Source organism: Sinocyclocheilus anshuiensis, unplaced genomic scaffold (genome assembly GCF_001515605.1).
Source record: "Sinocyclocheilus anshuiensis isolate Anshui unplaced genomic scaffold, SAMN03320099.WGS_v1.1 scaffold1065, whole genome shotgun sequence".
NCBI lineage: Eukaryota > Metazoa > Chordata > Actinopteri > Cypriniformes > Cyprinidae > Sinocyclocheilus > Sinocyclocheilus anshuiensis.
This window is the reverse complement of record NW_015555804.1, coordinates 1,007,636-1,028,785: the sequence shown is the minus strand read 5'-3', so window position 1 is coordinate 1,028,785 and position 21,150 is coordinate 1,007,636. Positions and strand designations below refer to the sequence as shown.

The window sequence follows — 21,150 nt, the reverse complement described above, 5'->3', positions numbered from 1 at the left end:
TCAATATTTCCTTGAATGTTTATAATATATATATATATATATATATATATATATATATGAGAATATTTAATGTAATTAAAATATTTAATTTATTTATTTTAATTCATGTTTTTTTCTTTTCTGCAATGCTTTGTGATATGATAACGTTTGGAATGTATTACATTAAAGAAAATATTTATTTAATTAAATTAAATTAAAATGTGTATTTAAATTAAATATGAATATTTAATTAAATGTAATAAAATTCTAATTAAATTGAAATATATTTTTATTTTTTTATGCTTAAATATTTTTTTATTTTAATTCATTTTTGTATTTATTTCTGCAGTGCTTTGTGATAAGTATAAATATATGTCACGTCAAGAAAAGTGAATATTAATATTAATCGTAATGAATTAAATACTTCATGAATTATGTGCACTTTGCAAATACTTATTTAATCCCTCATTCTACAGCTTCAGGATATGGAGAACACGATGACGGAGCTGGAGAAGTTCGACCACACGCAGGTGATGGTGAAACAGCGTGAGAACCAGCATATTAAGAGGGACCTGGAACATTGCAAAGCAGAGCTCAATAGTACATCACCAGCCCCTACACTTTCCCCAGGTACATATGAACTAGTTTATCATAATTACGTAACCACAGCTAAAGCATTAAAATATTAGACTTACATTTTTGCTTCTATCTTTTTAGGTCACTGTGGTCTGGGCCGCATGGTCAACGTATCGGGACCTAAAACGTATTCCCTCACAGTGTACGGAACGTCCTACTCTTTTGGTGCTTGGGGTCGAGATGCACATCCTGCTCCAGGAGACGAGAACAAGTACTGGCTGGTGGTGCTGTCCAGTAGTAATGCATTCGGCAACTTTATCCGCCAGTATAGTAGTTTGAGTACTATTATATTAGGTATAGGACCAACAGATACACACATATCAAGCTCCAATCCCACAACAAACACAATTCAGGGGCCAAACATGGTCATGTACGCCAATGCGCTCTACTATAACTGTTACAACACATACTCCGTCTGTCAGTTCAACATGACGACTCGTTCTGTCAGTACTGTGGCTCTACCTAGTGATACAGGATACAACAACAAGTTTCCATTCGCACACCTCGGCACAACATACAGTTATACTGATATGGATTTTGCCACAGATGAATCTGGGGTCTATGTTATATATGCGACCACAAACAACTTCGGAAATGTGATTATCAGTAAAGTCGAGACTAGTAACCCGCCAGTTTTGAACAAAACATGGTTCACTTCTCTTCACAAAAAGACTGTGACAAACACCTTCATGGTGTGCAGTGTGCTTTATGCTACTCGTTACGTGGATAAAGAAATAGAAGAGATCTTTTACTACTATGACACCAAGACCAACGAAGAACGCTATGATTTGAGAATTCACATTAAGAAGTTGCAGACTAATATTAAGTATATGAATTATGACCCCAGAGATCATTTGCTGTATGTCTACAGTGACGCCTACATTGTGACATATGAAATTATGTTTTAGCAAGTTCACTGAACTTGATTAATGATATCTTGTCTTTTATTCACCAATAAGTGTTATGATTTTACATATTTGATCATCTAAAAATTTATGTTTTGAAATTGGAAAATCATTATTTATCACATTTTGGTTCTTGAAATAAAAATTGAGTGAAAATATTAGTGCTGATTTACTACATTATACAGACATAAACACTACACACAGATACATTTGCAGAACATAATGCTTACATTATGCTTGATTTAAATATTCATAGCTGGACGCATAGTGATATATATAGGCTATGTAATTTCACAAATTAACATTTCATATATGAAAAATAAAAATACAGCCACCTAAACAAAAACAGTAAATGGTACAAACAAGGGTATTGCTAGCTGAGATGATGCTTCGGTTGTATTTTCAGTGTAATGTAGATCCTAAGCAGATGAGTACAAATTAGCTTCTCAATATTCAGTCAGTCTGTGACAGGACAGTCAGTGGAGGATCCTAGCATAGGCAAAATAGGCAGCAGCCTAGGGTGGTAACACGCAGACACTACTTTCTTCTCTTCTTTATACTTCATTTTAGGCAGTTTCTGTGATGTTACTTTAATGACAAATGTCAAGAGCACAATTGCACATCTATGTACAAACAATTCATCAGGGGAAAACGATTAACAAAATTTCGTATCGTAAAATAATAATACCGTCTCATAACATATGCTCTCGGTAGACCTAGGTTCTGGAACACTTACAGTCACCTGATACGCATGTGTACACTCTGGTTCTGATTTTGAGACTTCCAAACCTCACAGCAGGGACAGAGCTATCTGGACATGACAGGGAAAAGAAAGGACCAACAGGTAGGCTAAAGATCCTATTTTGAACCTGCACGCAAACACTAGATGTTGCAAACATTATATAAAGCAACATTGCGGTGAGATCGTGAGGCAAGACATTTGTTTTACTTTACTCATGGACCAGCCAAATGTGTCCACAGAGATAAGACAACATATCCTCTCTTATTTCTTCATGCGTCATTTTTTTCCCACATTAATTTTAAACTGATCATTAAAAAAAAGTTTGGTATAAAGAACTACTATTCAATAAAAAAATCAATTGCTAAAAGAAAACAAATAAAGCATTTTATAAGCAGTGATCTAAAATGCCCATTTAGGGTGAAATTTTACTGTTAATGTAAAATTACACATTTTATTGCATTTTGCACACCCTATAAAAGCCTAAAAAAAGCTCAGTGTGCTAAACCTTTGAACTTGATAAATAAATCTTCAAGACACTATCAGTTCAGCATCAGTTAGACAGTGAGACAAAATATGAAAATTAAAAGCAAACTCTGTTGCAACAGATGACCTGCTCCACCCAAAGATATAAAGTCTTCTCTCTCACTTTCATCAGTTATTTCATCATAATGATATGGCTTTAAAACTCTGCTGCTGCCAGACAAGTTGTTTAAGGTTATAGTCTCCCTTTGCAGCTTTAGATATGAGTCAGTCCTATATATTCATTTTGATGATTGTCATCCCATTAAGTTTCTCTCAGGTAAGTAAGATAAAGTAATTTACATCAATTATTACTGATACCTTATTTCTCCAAGTACTGTGTCTAATATATTGTTATGGAGAATGCATTGAATTAAAAAAACAAATTTTTTAATGTATCATTCAATTTCCTGTGATTCGTTCATCACAGTCAGGAACAGGGAAAGAATGTGTGTGCGATCTAAAAAATGTAGATCCTCCTTTTCCTAAAGATGAACTTACAAAAGTAGAGACCACCGCCTTGAAATGCATAGGGAGCATCACTTCAGAAAAGGTCTTTTTTTTATTTAAACAAATTTTTCTTTATATTTCATTCAAATGAATTCTAAATAGTTTTAGTAAATTCAATCAAATTAGATTAATAATGTTAATGTAATTATCTGCAGATGACAGACTTAGACAGACTTGTGTTGGGTCTACAACAACGTATCAAGCAACTAGAGGACGATGTGGTCATGCTAGAAAAAGAAAACAGCAATCTGTATGCGGCTGTGTCTCTGCGCATCATTGAGCTAGAGTTTGCCGAAATTCAGGAGCTCCTCAACAAACTCAACAGGACCACCAGCAATTACCATCATCTAGGTGTACAGGCTGCAGCTCAGGTGAGTTGCTGTACGAAGAAAGTTCTTCAAATTTAAAACAAATCCATAGAATCATTGCAATGTAATGTATTCACACAAGAACACAGAGGAAATTTAAAAAAATCATCTAATAATTTAAACTATAAATGTAAATAAAAGAAATACACACAAACAACAATAATATAAGCTATTTATACGTTCAAATAGTGGTGAGATATAAAGCAATGTAAAAAAAAAATGATATTGTAAATAATACAGTATGTTAATATAAATTATGATGCCTTTAATAATTAGCGTTATCTAAATGGACATAATAAAGGATGGGATGTTGTTGCTGTTTTGTGAAACGTTATTTCATTACTCATTTTTTGAACTGCCTAAATTGCTCTTATTTTCCCTCTTTGTATTAAAGCTTGAAGATATGAAGGACACAATGGTGGAGTTGGAGAAGTTTGACAAAATGCAAGTGATTAAAAAGTATCGAGAGAACCAAATCAATAAGACTTTGGAACAGTGCAAAGATGAGCTCAAGGCTTCATCACCACCTCCTACAGTTTCCCCAGGTACGCTAAAGACCTCAATAGTCACTTTTTTCCATTATTAGCCACTAGTGTTGAATAAAAACATTGTTTTCCGATTAACTCTTATCTTCCTTTGTACAATCTTAATATCGACTATCAGTATTTCCTGCACTGCTTGTAAGCGGGGGCGCGATTCTATGGCGTGGCTGCTGAATATAAAGCCACATGATAAAAGACGTTACAATTCACCCCAGTTTGCAGTAGAAGTTGAACGTGATGAGATAAGAAGGGTGTGTATTACAAATTATGGCTATTGAGTTTTTCTGTTTTTCTTCTGTGTTTTCAGGACGCTGTGGTCTGGGTCAAATGGTAAATGTGGTGGGACCTAGAACGTATTCCATCACGGTATACAGCACGTCCTACCCTTATGGTGCTTGGGGTCGAGATGCAAAACCTGCTCCAGGAGACGAGAACAAGTACTGGCTGGTGATGCTGACAAGTAGTAACGTATATGGCCACTATGTCCGACAGTACAGCACCTTGAGTACTCTTTTATTAGGTATAGGACCAAAAGATACATACATATCAAGCTCCAATCCCACAACAAACACAATTCAGGGGCCAAACATGGTCATGTACGCCAATGCACTCTACTATAACTGTTACTATTCATACTCCGTCTGTCAGTTCAACATGACGACTCGTTCTATCAGTACTGTGGCTCTACCTAGTGATACAGGATACAACAACAAGTTTCCATTCGCACACCTCGGCACAACATACAGTTATACTGATATGGATTTTGTCACAGATGAACATGGGGTCTATGTTATATATGCGACCACAAGCAACTTCGGAAATGTGATTATCAGTAAAGTCGAGACTAGTAACCCGCCAGTTTTGAACAAAACATGGTTCACTTCTCTTCACAAAAAGACTGTGACAAACACCTTCATGGTGTGCGGTGTGCTTTATGCTACTCGTTACGTGGATAAAGAAACAGAACAGATCTTTTACTCCTATGACACCAAAACAAACAAAGAGCGCTATGATTTGAAAATAAATATCAAGAAGATGCAGACTAATATTGAGTTTCTTAACTATGACCCCAGAGATCATTTGCTGTATGCCTACAGTGACGCCTATATTGTAACTTATGAGCTCATTTTTCAGTAAGTCTCCAATGACTTGATTTGAGACAAGGGATATTGGCTGAATCCTATTTCACATACTGTCTGCACTATATAGTATGCAAGATTAGAATTGGTATCCCAAAGGTACAGTATACTAAAAGTTTTTAAGACTTAGCAACATGCAAAAGCTTACATGCAAAAACAAACAAGGGGACTGTGTTATCAGAACAATTGTATGATATTATGTCCAATTACTAGTTTCCTGTCTTACAGTAATTTCAAAAGTACTTTCCTATCTCCAGTGAAGTATGTACATTTACTGTAAATAAATATTATTTTACATATTTTAAATGCCAGAACTGCTTGTTTTATGGAGGAAAAGCATGTGTTTTTTATGTACTGCACATTTTGGTTTATGAAATCAAATCCAAATTAAATTAAATGTTAGTGCTGGAAAACCTACAAACACAGATAAATATACATATGCAGAACATGCTTACATTAATGCTGATTTAAATATACATATGCAGATTTCAAATATTAAATACACACACAAACATGGTTTATGTAATATTCCAAACTTTCCACATATTAACCTTATTTTACTGCAATTCACAAATATGGAAAAATGCATTTTCATTGTAATGTAGGCCTAGATCGTATTGGGTCCTGACGCTGCCCTCTGTTGTTTGTATGCAGTGCTGTCATTTCGGTTAGGCTACCTGTGAAGGTAAGTCTCCCAAGCAACAAGTACCTACTTGAAATTAGCTTTTCAATACTCAGTCTGTGGCATGACAGTTTGACGTGCCACAATTACTATGTAAAAAGCAGGATTATGTGTTATTTTTATTAATGTCCAATATTTTTCTAAATTAATTTTGTGTTTAATATTATCACTTTAAAATGATCTTTTAACTACCATAATACAATACACGATAGCATGGAGCTCTGAACTTTTCTTCTTACCTGAATGCGCATGTGCACATCTGCACACTCTGGTGGGTACCCGACTTTTTTAAGCACAAATCAAAACTCTACAGGTCGTAAGTTTGTAATAAAAACTATTACCTCACAAATAGTAAACCGAAATAATCAGGCATGTGATATTTTGATCTGGCAAATTTAAAAGCTTTCTCTTTGCAGCAATGTCGGATAGGATAATGACTTTCGAGTGCCATATAGTGTAATGACGTTGCATTTTGGCTCTTGCCAGTACTGTAATGTTACAGTACTGAAAGAAATTGTGGAGTTTTCAGTACAGTAATTAGTAAAGTTGTAGAAAAGGCGAGTTAAAAAAAAAAAAGAGAGACTGACAGAGAAATGCAGTATAAGCACATTTATTGTAATGACAAAAGTAGACAAATTGGTTCATCTGACTCAAGTACTTCAAAAGTCTCACAATCACATAATGATATAGCGTAAAGCTTTAGTTTAAACACTGTGCCTATTTTGAGATTTTCAGCATGCTGTGCAATTTGGACTTTTGGATTACATATTTTTTATTAGCTGCGTATGAAAGACCCTCAGTTAAAGGTGTTATATGCTAAAAGATAGCCATCATTATACATGTAAAGTCTCCTGTCAACAGGATTGTAGTTAAGATTGGCTATTCCAGGAGAAACCTTCTCAAAAGGCAAAGAAAGGAAGTTTATCTCTTGACCAGTGGTTGTATCAAAAGCATAAAACACCTCTTCTTGGTAAGTATTAACATAGCGTGTAGCATACAGGACCCCGCACACCATAAACGTGCTGGTGACGGACCTCTTGAAGAGATGCGTCTTCCAGGTATGTGTGATATTGAGCGACAGAGGATCTAAACGGCTAACAACAATGTTGCCGTGGTTCTCCTCTGTGGCGTATATCACCCACACGGCGTTCTGATCAGCCTCCAGGTCGATGTCTGTCCAATCACGGCAGCTGTAGTAGCAGAAAGGGAACTTGTTTTCAATTCCAGCACCATCCAGTTTCATACGCTTGGTTGTTTGTGTTGTAATGTTGAAGCTGCAGATCTCAGCGGTGCTGTAGCATTGGTAAAATACAGTGTTGTCGTACAGTATAGTCCCAGAGCCCTGAACAGCATTCTTGTGGCTGTAGGATGATGCAATGTTTTCATCTTTGTAGTTCTTGTTGGCCATGAAATCTTCGTATGAGTTGTACATCCTGACTGTGCTGCCATGCTGGTTTCCGCTCACCAGACAGTGTTCCCAGTAGCGTTCCTTACTGTCCCGTTTCGCATCGCGACCCCAAGCACCTGAGATATAGGACTTGCTGATGGAATTGAGCTTGGTAACAACTGGAGAACTTATGGTGGACATGATACGCTGATGACAAGTGCCTGCAAGTGGAATTGTATGGATTGGTCATACGTTTAAGGTAAGCATTTTACTGCCTGTTTCATGAAAATCCATCAAACCACTCTTCACAACACTGTTGAAGGGCACCAATGAGACCACAATGTAAATGTCAAAACGTTTCTCCACTCACTGAAAGTTGTGTACTTACTTCTGAAGTCTTCAGGTATAGTTTTACAGGTTTGCACTCGGTTGTTGAGGTCACGTAGCCTCGATTTCATTGTCTCTAGATTGAAGATATTATTTTTGTACATGTTCTGGACGTCCTCCTTTGTGTTAGTCAACTGAGAGGAACACATATGATATAATGGTCAACATATCTTTAAATACATGTTTGTTTTCCTTTTTTTTTCTAGGCTTTGTCTTTTGTCATCTTCAGTTCATCTTCATATAACTTAAATGATGAGTAAACCATAATCAAAAGATATTTTCTGTCACTTGATTTTTTTGAATAATGACTTAAATTTCAGTGTTTCTTACACTGAAAACAAAACTTTCATCGTATGGCTTTTCAGAAGACTGTTGTTATTGTTAACTAAAACTACTAAAATTGTGTTCAGTAATTGAAATAAAGCTAACTAAAATAAAATATAATTATAACATGAAAAACTTTAAATGAGAAATGTTACCTTGGAAACTAACTGAAATAAATTACTAACATAAATAAATAATAATAAATAAAGCTAAATAGAAATATTTGAAAAAAATAATGAAAGGCAAAACCATGTAACAAAATGACTAAAACTGAAATTAAAATGAAAACTCAAAATATACAAATAAAAGCTAATTCAAAATAAATGCTATTATATAAATAATACCAAAATAACACATTTTTTCGAGACCTGGTTTTTTGATGTAGGATTATGAGAAAGATCTACCTCTTTGAGAAGGTCATTTGTCTCTTTGCTGGGGTTTTTATTGTGAGCATCTCTGGCAGTATAATACATTTGGTCAAGTTCCTGCATCAGTTGTTGCAGGTGAAGAGTGTTGTACAGGCCGTTTGTGTCCAGATACTCGAAAGGTTTCAGGCGGGCTTTGATGTTCTTAAGACTGAGTTCCATCTTAGGCATTTGTACATTACTGTCCTTTATCTGAAAGTTACAGCGCAGATGAGGTCATTGCCATTACTTTCTTTTAGAAATTAATCTAACATGAATTGAAAGAATCTCACCTTATTATGAAACTTTATAAGGTTTTCCTCACAGGTCTGGAGTTGTTTTTGACCTCCCTCAAACCTCACCGTAGGAAAAGCCCAGATAGAGCTGCTTAATTTACACACGCAGGAATCATCCTTCTGTTCACCTTGAATTCTCTGAGCCTCGACAGTCACCTGATTTACACACATAAACACATTTACTGCACCAAATGATAGTGGACGCAATTCTGCCATTTACTGAATAATTGTGTTTAATGATATTGAAACAATTATATGATGACTTTTAATGCATAAGTCACATTTTTAATACATTATTAAATTATTTACTAAATTATCTCGATAATTGTTACCTTTATTAATGCTTTCGGAAGTAAAAAAAAAAAAGTGAACTATTATATAACCTCAGCAATATCCACAATCAATAAATTAAATTAAACATAATAAATATAAAAAAAATTAATTGAACAATAACAATAACAATTCAGCATATATATTGTATAAAAATAATGTAAATATACAGTAAATAGCTATAAATACGAAGTAATTTAATTCCAATAAAAAAAACAACTTTCAGTTAAGACAGGTAAAAGATGGGACTTACGATGACTGTGAGGACCAACAGGTATGACAGCATAACCCGAAAGACTAAAAGTTCTGCTTTAACGCAAACATTTTGATGTTGCAAACACTATATAAAGTATAACAAAAGAAAAAAAACAGTAAAATTGTGGTCAGACAGTGAAGCAAAACTAATGTCGAAACGCAGCTAGTAAACAATACAATTTTCCATTACTCATGGACCATCCGAAGGTGTCCACAGAGATAAGATGAAGATTGCAAAGGGTCTGTTGCTGCTTCACCACCAAAAAATGAAGAAATCTGTCTCGGTTTTTATCAGATATTTCACCATAATGATATGGCTTTAAAACTCTGCTTCTGCTGCACAGTAGAAGTTTATTCTGAGGTTATAGGCTCCCCTCTCTGCCTTCAGACATGAGTCGGTCTAATATATTCATTTTGATCATCACCATCCCTCTAACTTTCTTTCAGGTAAGAAAGATAAAATCCTTTTACAATGAATAATTACTGACACTGTCTCATATATTGAGAGCATGAATTCTCAGTTTCAGAGTATTTCAGGGTATTGGTTGCTGTATACAATTTAATTTCCCATGATTTGTTCTTAACAGTCAGTGAGTGGGAAAGACTGCGTCTGCGATCTAAAAAATTCAGATCCTGCTTTCCCTGAGTTAAAACTAACAAAAGTAGAGACCACTGCCGCACAATGCACTGGGACCATCACTTCAGAAAGGGTCATTTTTACTTATATTCCTAATTTATCTGTTGTTCAAATTCATTTAAATTTTTTTAAATCAAATTAAATTAATAATGTTATTGTAAATATCTGCAGATGACAGACTTAGACAGACTTGTGTTGGGTCTACAACAACGTATCAAGCAACTAGAGGAGAATGTGGTCATGCTGGAAAAGGAGGATGACAAGAATCTGTATGCGGCTGTGTCTCTGCGCATCATTGAGTTAGAGTTTGCCGAAATTCAGGACCTCCTCAACAAACTCAACAGGACCACCAGCGATTACCATCATCTAGGTGTACAGGCTGCAGCTCAGGTGAGTTGCAGTACAAAACCGCACTTATTATTGTAATTAGTAGTTTTAATAGACACAACTGTTGTCTTAAAAATAATACTTTACACACTTTACATTTACACAGCACTAGCAAAATTGTAAAATACATGCAAATATTGTAAATAAAACTAAATGTAATAGGGTGTAAACATAAAAAAACATCCAAAATGTATGTATATAATATAATAAGTATAAATGAAAAATGTAAGTGATATTTTTATTAAAGCTTGAAGATATGAAGGACACAATGGTGGAGCTGGAGAAGTTTGACAACATGCAGGTGATAAAGAAAGATCGAGAGAACCAGCGTGTTAAGAGGGAACTGGAACAGTGCAAAATTGAGCACAAGGCTACATTACCACCTCCTACAGTTCCCCCAAGTACGCTAAAGACCTCAATAGTCCCTTAAATCAAGCTTCCTGGGCATTTTCATTATTAATCAGCAGAACTGCTTTTCTTCTCTGTTTTCAGGACGCTGTGGTCTGGGTCAAATGGTAAATGTGGTGGGACCTAGAACGTATTCCATCACGGTATACAGCACATCCTACCCTTATGGTGCTTGGGGTCGAGATGCAAAACCTGCTCCAGGAGACGAGAACAAGTACTGGCTGGTGATGCTGACAAGTAGTAACGTATATGGCCACTATGTCCGACAGTACAGCACCTTGAGTACTCTTTTATTAGGTATAGGACCAAAAGATACATACATATCAAGCTCCAATCCCACAACAAACACAATTCAAGGGCCAAACATGGTCATGTACGCCAATGTGCTCTACTATAACTGTTACAACACATACTCCGTCTGTCAGTTCAACATGACGACTCGTGCTATCAGTACTGTGGCTCTACCTAGTGATACAGGATACAACAACAAGTTTCCATTCGCACACCTCGGCACAACATACAGTTATACTGATATGGATTTTGTCACAGATGAATCTGGGGTCTATGTTATTTATGCGACTACAAGCAACTTCGGAAATGTGATTATCAGTAAAGTCGAGACTAGTAACCCGCCAGTTTTGGGCCAAACGTGGAAAACCTCTTTGTACAAAATGACTGCCACAAACACCTTCATGGTGTGCGGTGTGCTTTATGCTACTCGTTACCTGGATAAAGAAACAGAACAGATCTTTTACTCTTATGACACCAAAACAAAGGAAGAGCGCTATGATTTGAAAATTAATATTAAGAAGATGCAGACTAATATTGAGTTTCTTAACTATGACCCCAGAGATCATTTGCTGTATGTCTACAGTGACGCCTATATTGTAACTTATGAGCTCATTTTTCAGTAGGTCTTGATTCAATACATGAGAATATGGCTGCTTCCTGTTTCACATACTGTCTATACTGTATAGTATGCAATATTAGAATTAGTTATCGTATGGTTAAAAACCCCAGATAGTAACAGTAGATAGCAATTTCTCAAAGTGTGTATTCTACTAGTTGCTAACTTATTGTTTTTTTTACATTTACTGCAACACAAAGATTGCAACAATTTTAAGGGGTCTATAGTATCAAGACAATTTTATAAAAATCTTGTTGTATACATATGATTACTTGTAACCTATCTTGCCATTCAGTACATTCAAAATTCTGTACTTTCCCCTTCACCAGTGAAGAATGTACTTTTACTGTATAGAAGTATGTGAACTGAAATGCAGCCTATTAATTTTTTTTTTCACTATGAATGCGCCTTTAAACGCTTAGCTTTGTTACGTGAGGTGAAGAAATTCCCAAATGTATGGCAAATTTCATTCCTTGAAATAAATTACAGCAAAGTTTGAAAAATGAGTGTGCTGGATTACTACTATAGACATTACATTACTTTCATTTATGCATTTAGCAGATAAAAGAAAAAAGGTTTTGTTAAATCATACTTATGACATCAAAGGCAAAGTTATGAGACAGAGTTTAAATAAAAAACATTAGATAAGTCATGGCATGAAAGTTATAATTATTATATAAAAATCTTTTTTTACTTTTTCTCAATCTCATAATTTTAGCTTTTTTTCTCATGGCTTAAACAATTTTGACTTTTTATCTCATAATTTCAGTTTTATTCTCTCATAATTATGCTTTGTCATTTTCATCATTTTGACTTTTTGTCATAATTATGACTTTTTATATCATAATTATGACTGTCATAATTTTGACTTCTTATGTCATAATTATGATTTACCAAAGCATGATTTTTTTCTTATGTGGCAAAAATGGGTTTCCATAAAAGCAACTTTGAACTATATATATTTTTTTATATATATATTATGTGTTAATTGGGAGTTGATACTAATTAATCTGCAAGAAACCAAACAAAAGCGTTTTGTATACGTTTTGTATATCCATTTTTATTTGTTGCACGTTCAGTTTTTTAGTACACAGACTGTGACAGTTTGTATATACATGTACATATTCATAAACACATTAGTTTTTTTAGTTTTCTTATGGTAAAGCAGGTTAAGAGTGACTCTTGCTGTATCTTTAGACAGATTTGTAACAACCAGCCCCCATCCAAAAAATAAACACAAACAAAAAATTGCTTAATATAAAACAATGGCTAATCGTAACAATTGTAATCATATTCATAATAATAATACTCATTGAATCCTCACAAGAATAGATGCAACACATGGTTAAATAAGAACTACTGTATTATAAAAAGAGGAACTCAAGGGAAATCCAAAGAGTAACAGTTCCACATGACAAGGCTAGTGGTACGGAACTATTTTTAGACTTATGCCCTAAAAACGGCGAATATCTACAGCAGAGAACATGAACATGAGAAGGGACATGAGAAGGGAACGGGTGCAAGGGAAGGCAGGTGTGGCAGGTCAAACTGGTGTGAGCCCTGATTTAAGAAAAGGTGATATGGGGCCACATTGACAATACTGTACAGCACTTCCAAAGGACATAATACATTCAGGGCCCCCAGGCAGAGATCAGGGATCAGGAAAAAGTGCACATTTGAAAGGTGGGCATGCTCTTGATCTCTTAATAAGAGCTGACAACTGCATACTTCAGACAGGAAATCAAGGAAAACAACACAAACACAAGGTTGCATTATCAAAACTCATGCAAATCAATACTGGGGAAGAACGTGTATTTGTCCATTCAGTCTTTAGGAGGAAACCCATTGATATTTTGCATTTGACTTTGACCCTCCCACTTTGAACACCCACCACATGTCCTTTTGTTCCTCCTCTCCCTCTCTTTCCTTTTTCACATTCACTGTTTATTCCGTATCATGCATTCATCTTTCTCTTTTTACAGTATCTACAGTACTGCGCCCAGCTTTGCACGGAGTGAGGTTGATCACGATGCGTTGCCTGGGTCGATAGCCCTTTAGGGGCGACTGGAAGTGTCTGTGAGAGGAGGGGCACCTTGTGTTTTGGGGGTTGGGTTTGTTTGGGGGTGGGATTTGCCCTACATTCCAAGCTTGGAGCATCATGCTCCAGAAAGCCCCGCCCCTTACAGACAAACACACAGGAAACACCCCTGAGAAGTCGTAATTGTGCACTTCCTGTTCGAGGAAGCAGCAGAAAAACTGACATTCAGTAAGACAGAAAAACGCGAGTGTGGAATGGAAAGCCAATGGTAGCTCCGCCCTCGTAAGTTCCACGTTAGCTGCGTCGGCCAATCAGATCTCAGCTCATGTCAGTCACCTCTGGAACTTGATTCAAAACATTTGTGCATTCGTTCATTTGTTTAGTTCATTAGTTTGCTTGTTTGTTTGCTCATTCCTTTATTTGTTTGCTCATTTGTTCATTAGTTCATTCATTACTTTCATTCGTGCAATTGTTTAGGTGGGGTTTTTCTCCAATAATTTTGTGCAGTTTGTGTATATAAATCAACAATTATGGACCCTTTTCATAGACTTTAATGACACATTTTCAGTTATTAACATTGTAAAGCCATCTAGCCATTTTTTATAACACTACACCTTGTGTTATATTACCTTGGCTGCTGCTGCTATGTATTTCTAACAAAACGGGAAGTGACATCAAATTTGACATCATTTTCTCTTCTGACACCATTATCAATCTCTCCATTTTTTCCACTTTTGGAAAGTCACAGAAACACTATTGTGGCTTTTTCATTTTGCTATTTGTGCAAATGGGAACACACAAAAAAATATATCTGTTGTAGTTTCCATTCACCACTTCAGATCTTTACCAAACTATGATGAAAATGTGGAAATTTGACAAGAGTCCATTTAAAAAATAACACAAAAAATAACTAAATGTGAATCCACAGATCCACTTTAAATTATGAAATAAGCATGCACTGAATATGATTCTAATGCATATGAATCTTTCAGTGTCATTTATGTGTAAGTTGCATGTGAGTACATGAATTGTGTGTGTGTGTGTGTGTGTGTGTGTGTATACATACAAAAGCCCTGTTACCTTGCAGAGCCCAGCCCTCATTGGGAAATATGTATGTGTGCATTTGTGTGTGCATTTGTATCAGTAGCTTTGGTATATTCCTGGTGCGGGGCTGGGTGCTGCAAGGGAAGTGTGAGGCCTTGATTCTGTACTGCTAACGCACTGCAAACTCTATCACACAGGCTCTGCCTCAGTCGACGGTTCTGGTTTGGTTTGGGTCAGAAGCCGATTGTCTATAAAATGGAGACCTACAGAACCGATCCCAGGCAAAGCCACTTTCATATGACAGCGAGTGCACACTAAAAGGGTACTAGGCATGTAGTATTTAATGAAATGAGACTTGATTTGAAAGTGTGGTTGATCGTATTAGTGCTTAATATGAAAGGAATGGCAATATTAAGCATTCTAACATGACAAAAGACTATTTAAGGCAAGTCAGCGGTCAAGTCATACAACTTCTGTTCCTACTTTAATGGAGGAAAACACTTCAAAACTGTTTTTCATGCTTTAATAACATTTTAAATAAGAAAACCAATCATGGTATCAAATAATGCAACAAAACAAACTCCATTATAAAGTGATTCTTTCTTACAGTATGTGGCGAAACATACACTCCCAAGGACTGAATGAGCTGAGATGATTAGCCGAAAGCTACTGTTTACTGGATAAGAGATTTTTACCCTTTTCGGCTATACAATCGCTTTGCTTTCGCTCAAAATTGAGAGGGAGAGCTACAAATGTTACTTATAAATCGCTCTCTGGTTTAAGAACTCTCCTTTCTTCTTTCTTTTGCTTTGTTTCATGCTGTTCCTCAAGACCGATCCCTTCTACCTGTGACCCAATCCATCAGTTTCTCCTCAAAGACTGTCATAGGACAGGAATGAGTGAGAGCAGGGGCTGATGGGACTTGTGGTTTTGTCTTAGGAGGAGGTGAAGGCCAGAGGCAGCAAGCAAAGGGTGCAGGAATACTGACACGTAGAGCGATAAGTAACCGTGTTACAAAGTTGGGGGAAACCAAACACTGTTTTGAAGGGGAAAAGGACAGTAAGTCTTCATTTTACAGGTTAAAGGAATAGTTCAGCTCGAAAAGAAAAAGTTCTTCTAAACCTGTATGGCTTTATTTCTTCTGTGGACCACAAAAGCAGATGTTCAGCAGAACGTCCAAGCTGCTCTCTTCCATACAGTGGAAGTGGATGGTCTTCTGAAGCCAATTCACGAAAAAAAAAAGGTTGTTATTCACTGAAATTTAGTTGTGGTCACCATTCACTTTCATTATATGGAAAATAGCTCCTTGGACTATATATCTTATTTTGTGTTCTACAAAAGAAATTAAGTCATACAGGTTTCTAAAGACATCTGGGCGAGTAAATGATGTTTTTATACATATTTTTGTTTTTCATTTTTGAGTCAACTATTCCTTTAAGATGGCTAACGCTGAAAAACTGAGAGAAAAGGACACAGAAAATGGCTGAGAAAGAAAGAATGAAAGCAATATGAGACCTCCATTCTTCTCACACCCTCCTTCCATGCCACGTCTCTCTAAATGTGTGCATGTGAGACAGTGCACGAGGGATCAGCAGGACACTTCCATGGTGTGGCTGACCTGCCCGATGCCCTCACTGCTATCTGAGTGCGTGCATGCGCGGTTGCGAGAACCATCCACGGAGCCGGCGCTGGTCAGAGAGGCCGTTCGCGAGCGAGCAAGACGGGTCATACTGGCCGAGGGCACTGAGAAAAAAAGTGAGAAAGAGAGATGGAGATGAATAGTCGTTCCATATCCACAGGGAAATTCGTCCGGGCTGCATGATGTGTTGCAGAGGAGGCAGGGATGACATGCTTGAACTTTTTGTAGAAAATAATTTCAGCCTCAAGCTGATAACATTCCACTGCAAATACAGAATGACTCAAATCCAACTTAAATAGGCAACCAGAATCTTTACGTATATCAAAATGCCCGTTTCCAGTGCTAAAAAATCATTCTCTCAATCAGTATTTTTCTTGTTTTACAGTAAAAAAAAATCTAAACATCCTTAAATAAGAAAAAAAAATGTGAGCAAAATTGTGTAGAAATAAGAATGAGTTTCCCTTACTCCATTAGAATTTTTCCTCTTGTTAAGCATTCAAAAATTTGTGAGTTTTGACCCAAAAAAAAAGAAGGACAACAACACATATACACACAGTAAAAAAAAAAAAAAAAAAATTCTGAAGGTGTAAATAAAACAAATGTTACTGGAGTATATTTAAAAAAAAAAAAAAATTTTTCAGTCTTTCTACTTCATAATTTTAATTAGTAATTTTTCATAATTTAATTCAGTGTGTTACTTGCCATTTCTTTGTAGTTAATTGTGAAACTTAATTGCAATTTCTGAGTGTAAACTGTTTCTACACCATTTTTTTTCAGTTGTTTTATGGATGTTTAGATATTTGTTTGCAAAACAAGGCAAAAATGCTGTAATTGAATTGACACTTGTTCCAATGATACTTAGTTTTTTTTTAAACAAGAAAATATTGTATGAAAATATATAGCTATTATAAATATTTCAATAAATAAAATATATAAATATTTATTTAAAAACCAATATTTCAAACATAAAAGATCTTCCAGCCTACAAGTGCTCTCTTAAAGGGGTCCTATTATGCTTTTTCACTTTTTCAACTTTAGTTAGTCTGTAATGTTGCTGTTTGAGCATAAAAAAGATCTGCAAAGTTACAAAGTTCAAAGTCCACTTCAAAAGGAGATATTTTATTTAACAGAAATCACTTTTCAAAAACTACAACGAACGACTCGTTTGGACTACAACGCATATTTTCCAGGATTTGTGATATCACAAATATCAACGAATGGGACGAGACCTGGTTGAGCTGCACTAGAGAAGGCAACGAGTGTTATCATTATGTCGGAGACACGCTAGCTTTCCCAAGGCAGATGAACTTAGAGTGGTTACAATCATCCGGGTTTAAATCGCGCTCAAATTGATTTGATTTTGACACAATATTTACACTGAAGCTCACAGCAGGCAGCTATGGTAAGGGGCGTGACATTTCCCGACCAGGAGCCGAGTGCTGCCAATCACAACACACACTGGCCCAGCTAACCAATCACAGCACATTTCGTATTTCAGAAGGCGGGCCTTCATTTGATACAGGAACTATTCGAGCCGTTCATGCCAGACTGGGGAGAGAGGTGTTGTAATAATGTAAAATATGTGAAAAAGAATGTGTTTTTCGAACAACCTAGTATGAGAGCATGTTCTAGTACACCCCCAAAACAAAATCAAGACTTTGTAAAAGAGCATAATAGGACCCCTTTAAATGTGAAGTATCTGAAAAAGAGTGCCTAAAACAGCAAGTTTCACAACTTTTTAAAATAATTCTAAACTAGAAAGAAAAAAATTGCATTTCATGCCATTATTTCATCTACGATTTTGTTTTCAATGGTTCAATTTCGAATAACTGCCATGCAGAGAACATGAGAGCACATTCAAAGCACATTTTTCCTTCAGAGGAAAAATCACTGATCAGTAAAGTAAATAATGAATGAATGGAAATATCAGTCTGGGAAGGATAAATACAGAAATTAAACAAGGCCAAACAAGGGTTTAGAAGACTAAATGTGTCATCTAAATGAGGAAGAGGGCAGGCGTGAACAGGAAGCAGGAAGTACCTGGCCCCCCACTCATTCTCCGATCCTTCATATAAGCAACTGAGAAGGGCAGGAAAATACACATAGGGTACAGATTATACCAAATACAACACCTCCACACACACTTATTTGCTTGCATACACTCACAACTCTCTCATCGTGGGAAATAGACACACATGGGAGAAAGGACACACTGAACATACAGGATCGGTTTACATTTGGCAGAGAAAGAATCATCAGTTGAACTGATTTGGGGTTCTGATTTACCCAGAAACATTATAAACATTGTTAATAAATACACTGATGATCAAAATAATATGAAATAAATTAGACTTACTGTAACCCATTCCCTGCAGGAAGTACTTGAAAGCCTCTGAGAGTTTTCCAGGCTGTAGGATTCAAAACATTTAACATAGTTTAATTGAAAAAAAGAAAAAGAAATCATGATCAAGACTGTTAAATCAAATTGTTTTTAGTATTTACAAATCTAGTGTTTGACAAGCTTTAACTTCAGTTAAGTTCTGGGATATTACTAATTATCCATTAATAATTTAATTGATTATAAGGACATTTTGATTACATTTGTACAAAAAACTATTTTGGTATCATGTTTGGTCACCACTGTAATACTATCAGAGACTGATCAAAGATCAGACACGTCAAACAGTCTCACCTGTGTAATTTGAGGCATTCCACCTGAATCAGCCATCTGAAACAAATCAAATATGTTTTTAAGAAATTATTTCTGACATTTTATGTCCCAAAATGGTCTAGGTTTGGCCTGTATTTCTACAGTATGTCTGTTCACTTGCCTTTAGGAATGTGGCGTTGGTTGGATCCAGTTTAGAGTTGCACTCAACCTAGAAGTAGAAAACATTTATACTGTATTTTATAAATGTTTGTGAACATTTACATATCTATCAGGGCATTTACAGAGCAGTACAAGAGAATATGGAGAAGATTAAACAAGTTCTTCAGTAGGCAGTTGAATGAAGGGCAGTAAGATGGATGGTGTGACGGAGGGAGGAGCGTGTGTATGTTCATGTGAATATATATATATATATATGTATGTATGTATGTATATGTATATGTGTGTGTGTATGAGTATGTGTGTTTTTGAGGCCTGACCCAGTTACTGCAGTACTGCAGAGATGAGTCATATTCCAGTGCTAAAGAAAGACAGCTGCGCAGACGCATTCGCCTGAGGGCTCTGTTTGGACCACCGCAGACACTTTCAGAAAGGGACGGCTACCCTCTTTCTAACATGTTCAGAATTCTAATGAAAACTCTCACCACACGTGTCTGCATTAATCAATGGATGTGATACTGATGGTGGGAACACATTTTTCCTCATGTGTACTCTCCCCCCCCCCCCCCAAACAATCGCCCAACCAATATGTTATTAATAAATATTGTATTATTATATTTATTATTTATTTAATATTCGTTATATATGTATATATACACACACACACACAATTTAAGATTTGGACGAGAAATTGAAGGAAAAGCAGTAAAGTAATGTTACTACTGTTAAAATTGTTCTAAAATTGAGAATTGTAATAATCAAGAATTAGTAGGTTTCACTAGTGGCATATTTGCTTTTCTAATCTCTCCTTCTGCTCAAAATCACTTAATTTTCCATGATTTTGCTTCACTTATTTTTATTTTTTCACACTAATCTCTTCCTCATCCTTCTGTTGTTTCCTCTGCTCCCACCTTTTCATCTTCCTCCTCTTGCCCTAAATTACTCAAATCCGTCTCATCTCTCATCCTCTTTTGGTTTACCTCTCGCTCTTTTCTATCTCTTACTCTCCTTCGTCATGTCCCTCTTTTTCCTTATCTCTCGCCCTGTGTGTCTGATTAGATGTGATGGGGCACTGACCCAGCTTTCATATGTTAGATTAAAGGGCCATGGTGCGGAGTTAAAAATATCCAGCGCACACAAGCTGGCAAAGCCTGGGAGATCAACCCCGGGACCAGTGCCATCTGCTCCCGTGAGACAACCGGAGAAAGAGGAAGGAAGAAAGAGGAAGAAATGCAGAGCAGATTGACCTGTCTCTGAATGACAAAAAACATCCAAGTTTGGGATATATTACATAGAAAGATAAGTTTATGACAGAAAGAAGAGAAAAGTTTGGTAAGAGGAAGAAAACATGAGAGATAAAAATGAGGAGGATGGGGAAAAACATGATCAAATAAGTCTCTTATGAAAGACTCACCACGCCTTCCTCGGCCGGAGCATTGTCACCAACGACCAGCATGACCGGGCACCTGCAAGAATGAGATTTCAGAATTCAGTCTTATTACACAGTCATATGTAAATGAGACTATTCAGATTCTAATTAACTTAGTTCTCACCTCAGGGTCTTAGCATTTAGCACAGAGCCACTGCGGTTCATTTCCAAATCCCTGCGGCTGTAGAAAAAATGGAAATCCTGATTTTAAAGCAAGTTTTTTTTTTTTTTTTTTTTTAAATAAAAAAAAGATGATAAATATAGATAAAGTAAAATTAAAATAGAATAGAATAGAGAGTGTTAGAGTTAGAGGGTCAAATAAAGGTGGAACAGATGTGTTTTTAGTCGTTTCTAGAAGATGGTTAAGGACTCAGCTGCTGGGATTGATTTGGGCAGGTCATTCCACCAGGAGGGAACAGTTAATGTAAA

General features: G+C 36.1%; 5 protein-coding genes across 10 annotated transcripts in view; 3 read left to right on the top strand and 2 right to left on the bottom strand.

Moving 5' to 3' along the window:
* Positions 1-1,523, top strand: part of LOC107674984 (olfactomedin-4-like) — a 2,895-nt gene extending 1,372 nt beyond the window's left edge. The window contains exons 4-5 of the mRNA XM_016469164.1: positions 456-609; positions 697-1,523. Coding sequence (XP_016324650.1) covers positions 456-609; positions 697-1,523 — 981 coding nt within the window. The remainder of the gene's footprint in view (positions 1-455; positions 610-696) is intronic.
* A 1,481-nt stretch (positions 1,524-3,004) lies between these two features.
* Positions 3,005-12,243, top strand: LOC107674986 (olfactomedin-4-like). The gene is made up of 6 exons (XM_016469166.1): positions 3,005-3,061; positions 3,212-3,334; positions 3,447-3,662; positions 4,054-4,204; positions 4,509-5,338; positions 11,752-12,243. The coding sequence occupies exons 1-5, from the start codon at positions 3,005-3,007 to the stop codon at positions 5,336-5,338; spliced, it is 1,377 nt and encodes a 458-aa protein (XP_016324652.1). The 3' UTR covers positions 11,752-12,243.
* Positions 6,624-9,436, bottom strand: LOC107674951 (olfactomedin-4-like). The gene is made up of 5 exons (XM_016469111.1): positions 9,404-9,436; positions 8,818-8,976; positions 8,525-8,737; positions 7,798-7,930; positions 6,624-7,630 (listed from the first exon to the last, which is right to left on the bottom strand). The coding sequence occupies exons 1-5, from the start codon at positions 9,434-9,436 to the stop codon at positions 6,819-6,821; spliced, it is 1,350 nt and encodes a 449-aa protein (XP_016324597.1). The 3' UTR covers positions 6,624-6,818.
* Positions 9,780-12,243, top strand: LOC107674983 (olfactomedin-4-like). Its single transcript, XM_016469163.1, has 5 exons — positions 9,780-9,852; positions 9,993-10,115; positions 10,214-10,432; positions 10,677-10,830; positions 10,922-12,243. Exons 1-5 carry the CDS (start codon positions 9,796-9,798, stop codon positions 11,749-11,751), a joined length of 1,383 nt encoding a protein of 460 aa, XP_016324649.1. The 5' UTR covers positions 9,780-9,795; the 3' UTR covers positions 11,752-12,243.
* A 3,990-nt stretch (positions 12,244-16,233) lies between these two features.
* Positions 16,234-21,150, bottom strand: part of LOC107674970 (protein NDRG4-like) — a 26,257-nt gene continuing 21,340 nt past the window's right edge. For 4 of the 6 annotated variants that reach the window (XM_016469134.1, XM_016469136.1, XM_016469137.1 and 1 more), the window contains 5 exons: positions 19,297-19,344; positions 19,158-19,193; positions 18,822-18,873; positions 18,506-18,544; positions 16,234-16,569 (listed from right to left, as the gene is read on the bottom strand). In XM_016469134.1, the coding sequence (XP_016324620.1) occupies positions 16,415-16,569; positions 18,506-18,544; positions 18,822-18,873; positions 19,158-19,193; positions 19,297-19,344 (330 nt within the window). In that variant the 3' untranslated portion in view covers positions 16,234-16,414. The remainder of the gene's footprint in view (positions 16,570-18,505; positions 18,545-18,821; positions 18,874-19,157; positions 19,194-19,296; positions 19,345-21,150) is intronic. The other 2 variants (XM_016469135.1, XM_016469139.1) reach the window with 1 other exon arrangement.

Coding starts and splice junctions, on each gene's coding strand:
- LOC107674951 (XM_016469111.1), bottom strand. CDS start 9,436: ATGCTGTCATACCTGTTGGTCCTCACAGTCATC. Junction 8,977..9,403: donor TGTTGGTCCTCACAGTCATC/GTAAGTCCCATC, acceptor TGTGTAAATCAG/GTGACTGTCGAGGCTCAGAG. Junction 7,631..7,797: donor TATACCTGAAGACTTCAGAA/GTAAGTACACAA, acceptor TTCCACTTGCAG/GCACTTGTCATCAGCGTATC.
- LOC107674983 (XM_016469163.1), top strand. CDS start 9,796: ATGAGTCGGTCTAATATATTCATTTTGATCATCACCATCCCTCTAACT. Junction 10,116..10,213: donor GGACCATCACTTCAGAAAGG/GTCATTTTTACT, acceptor AAATATCTGCAG/ATGACAGACTTAGACAGACT. Junction 10,831..10,921: donor ACCTCCTACAGTTCCCCCAA/GTACGCTAAAGA, acceptor CTCTGTTTTCAG/GACGCTGTGGTCTGGGTCAA.
- LOC107674986 (XM_016469166.1), top strand. CDS start 3,005: ATGAGTCAGTCCTATATATTCATTTTGATGATTGTCATCCCATTAAGT. Junction 3,335..3,446: donor GGAGCATCACTTCAGAAAAG/GTCTTTTTTTTA, acceptor AATTATCTGCAG/ATGACAGACTTAGACAGACT. Junction 4,205..4,508: donor ACCTCCTACAGTTTCCCCAG/GTACGCTAAAGA, acceptor CTGTGTTTTCAG/GACGCTGTGGTCTGGGTCAA.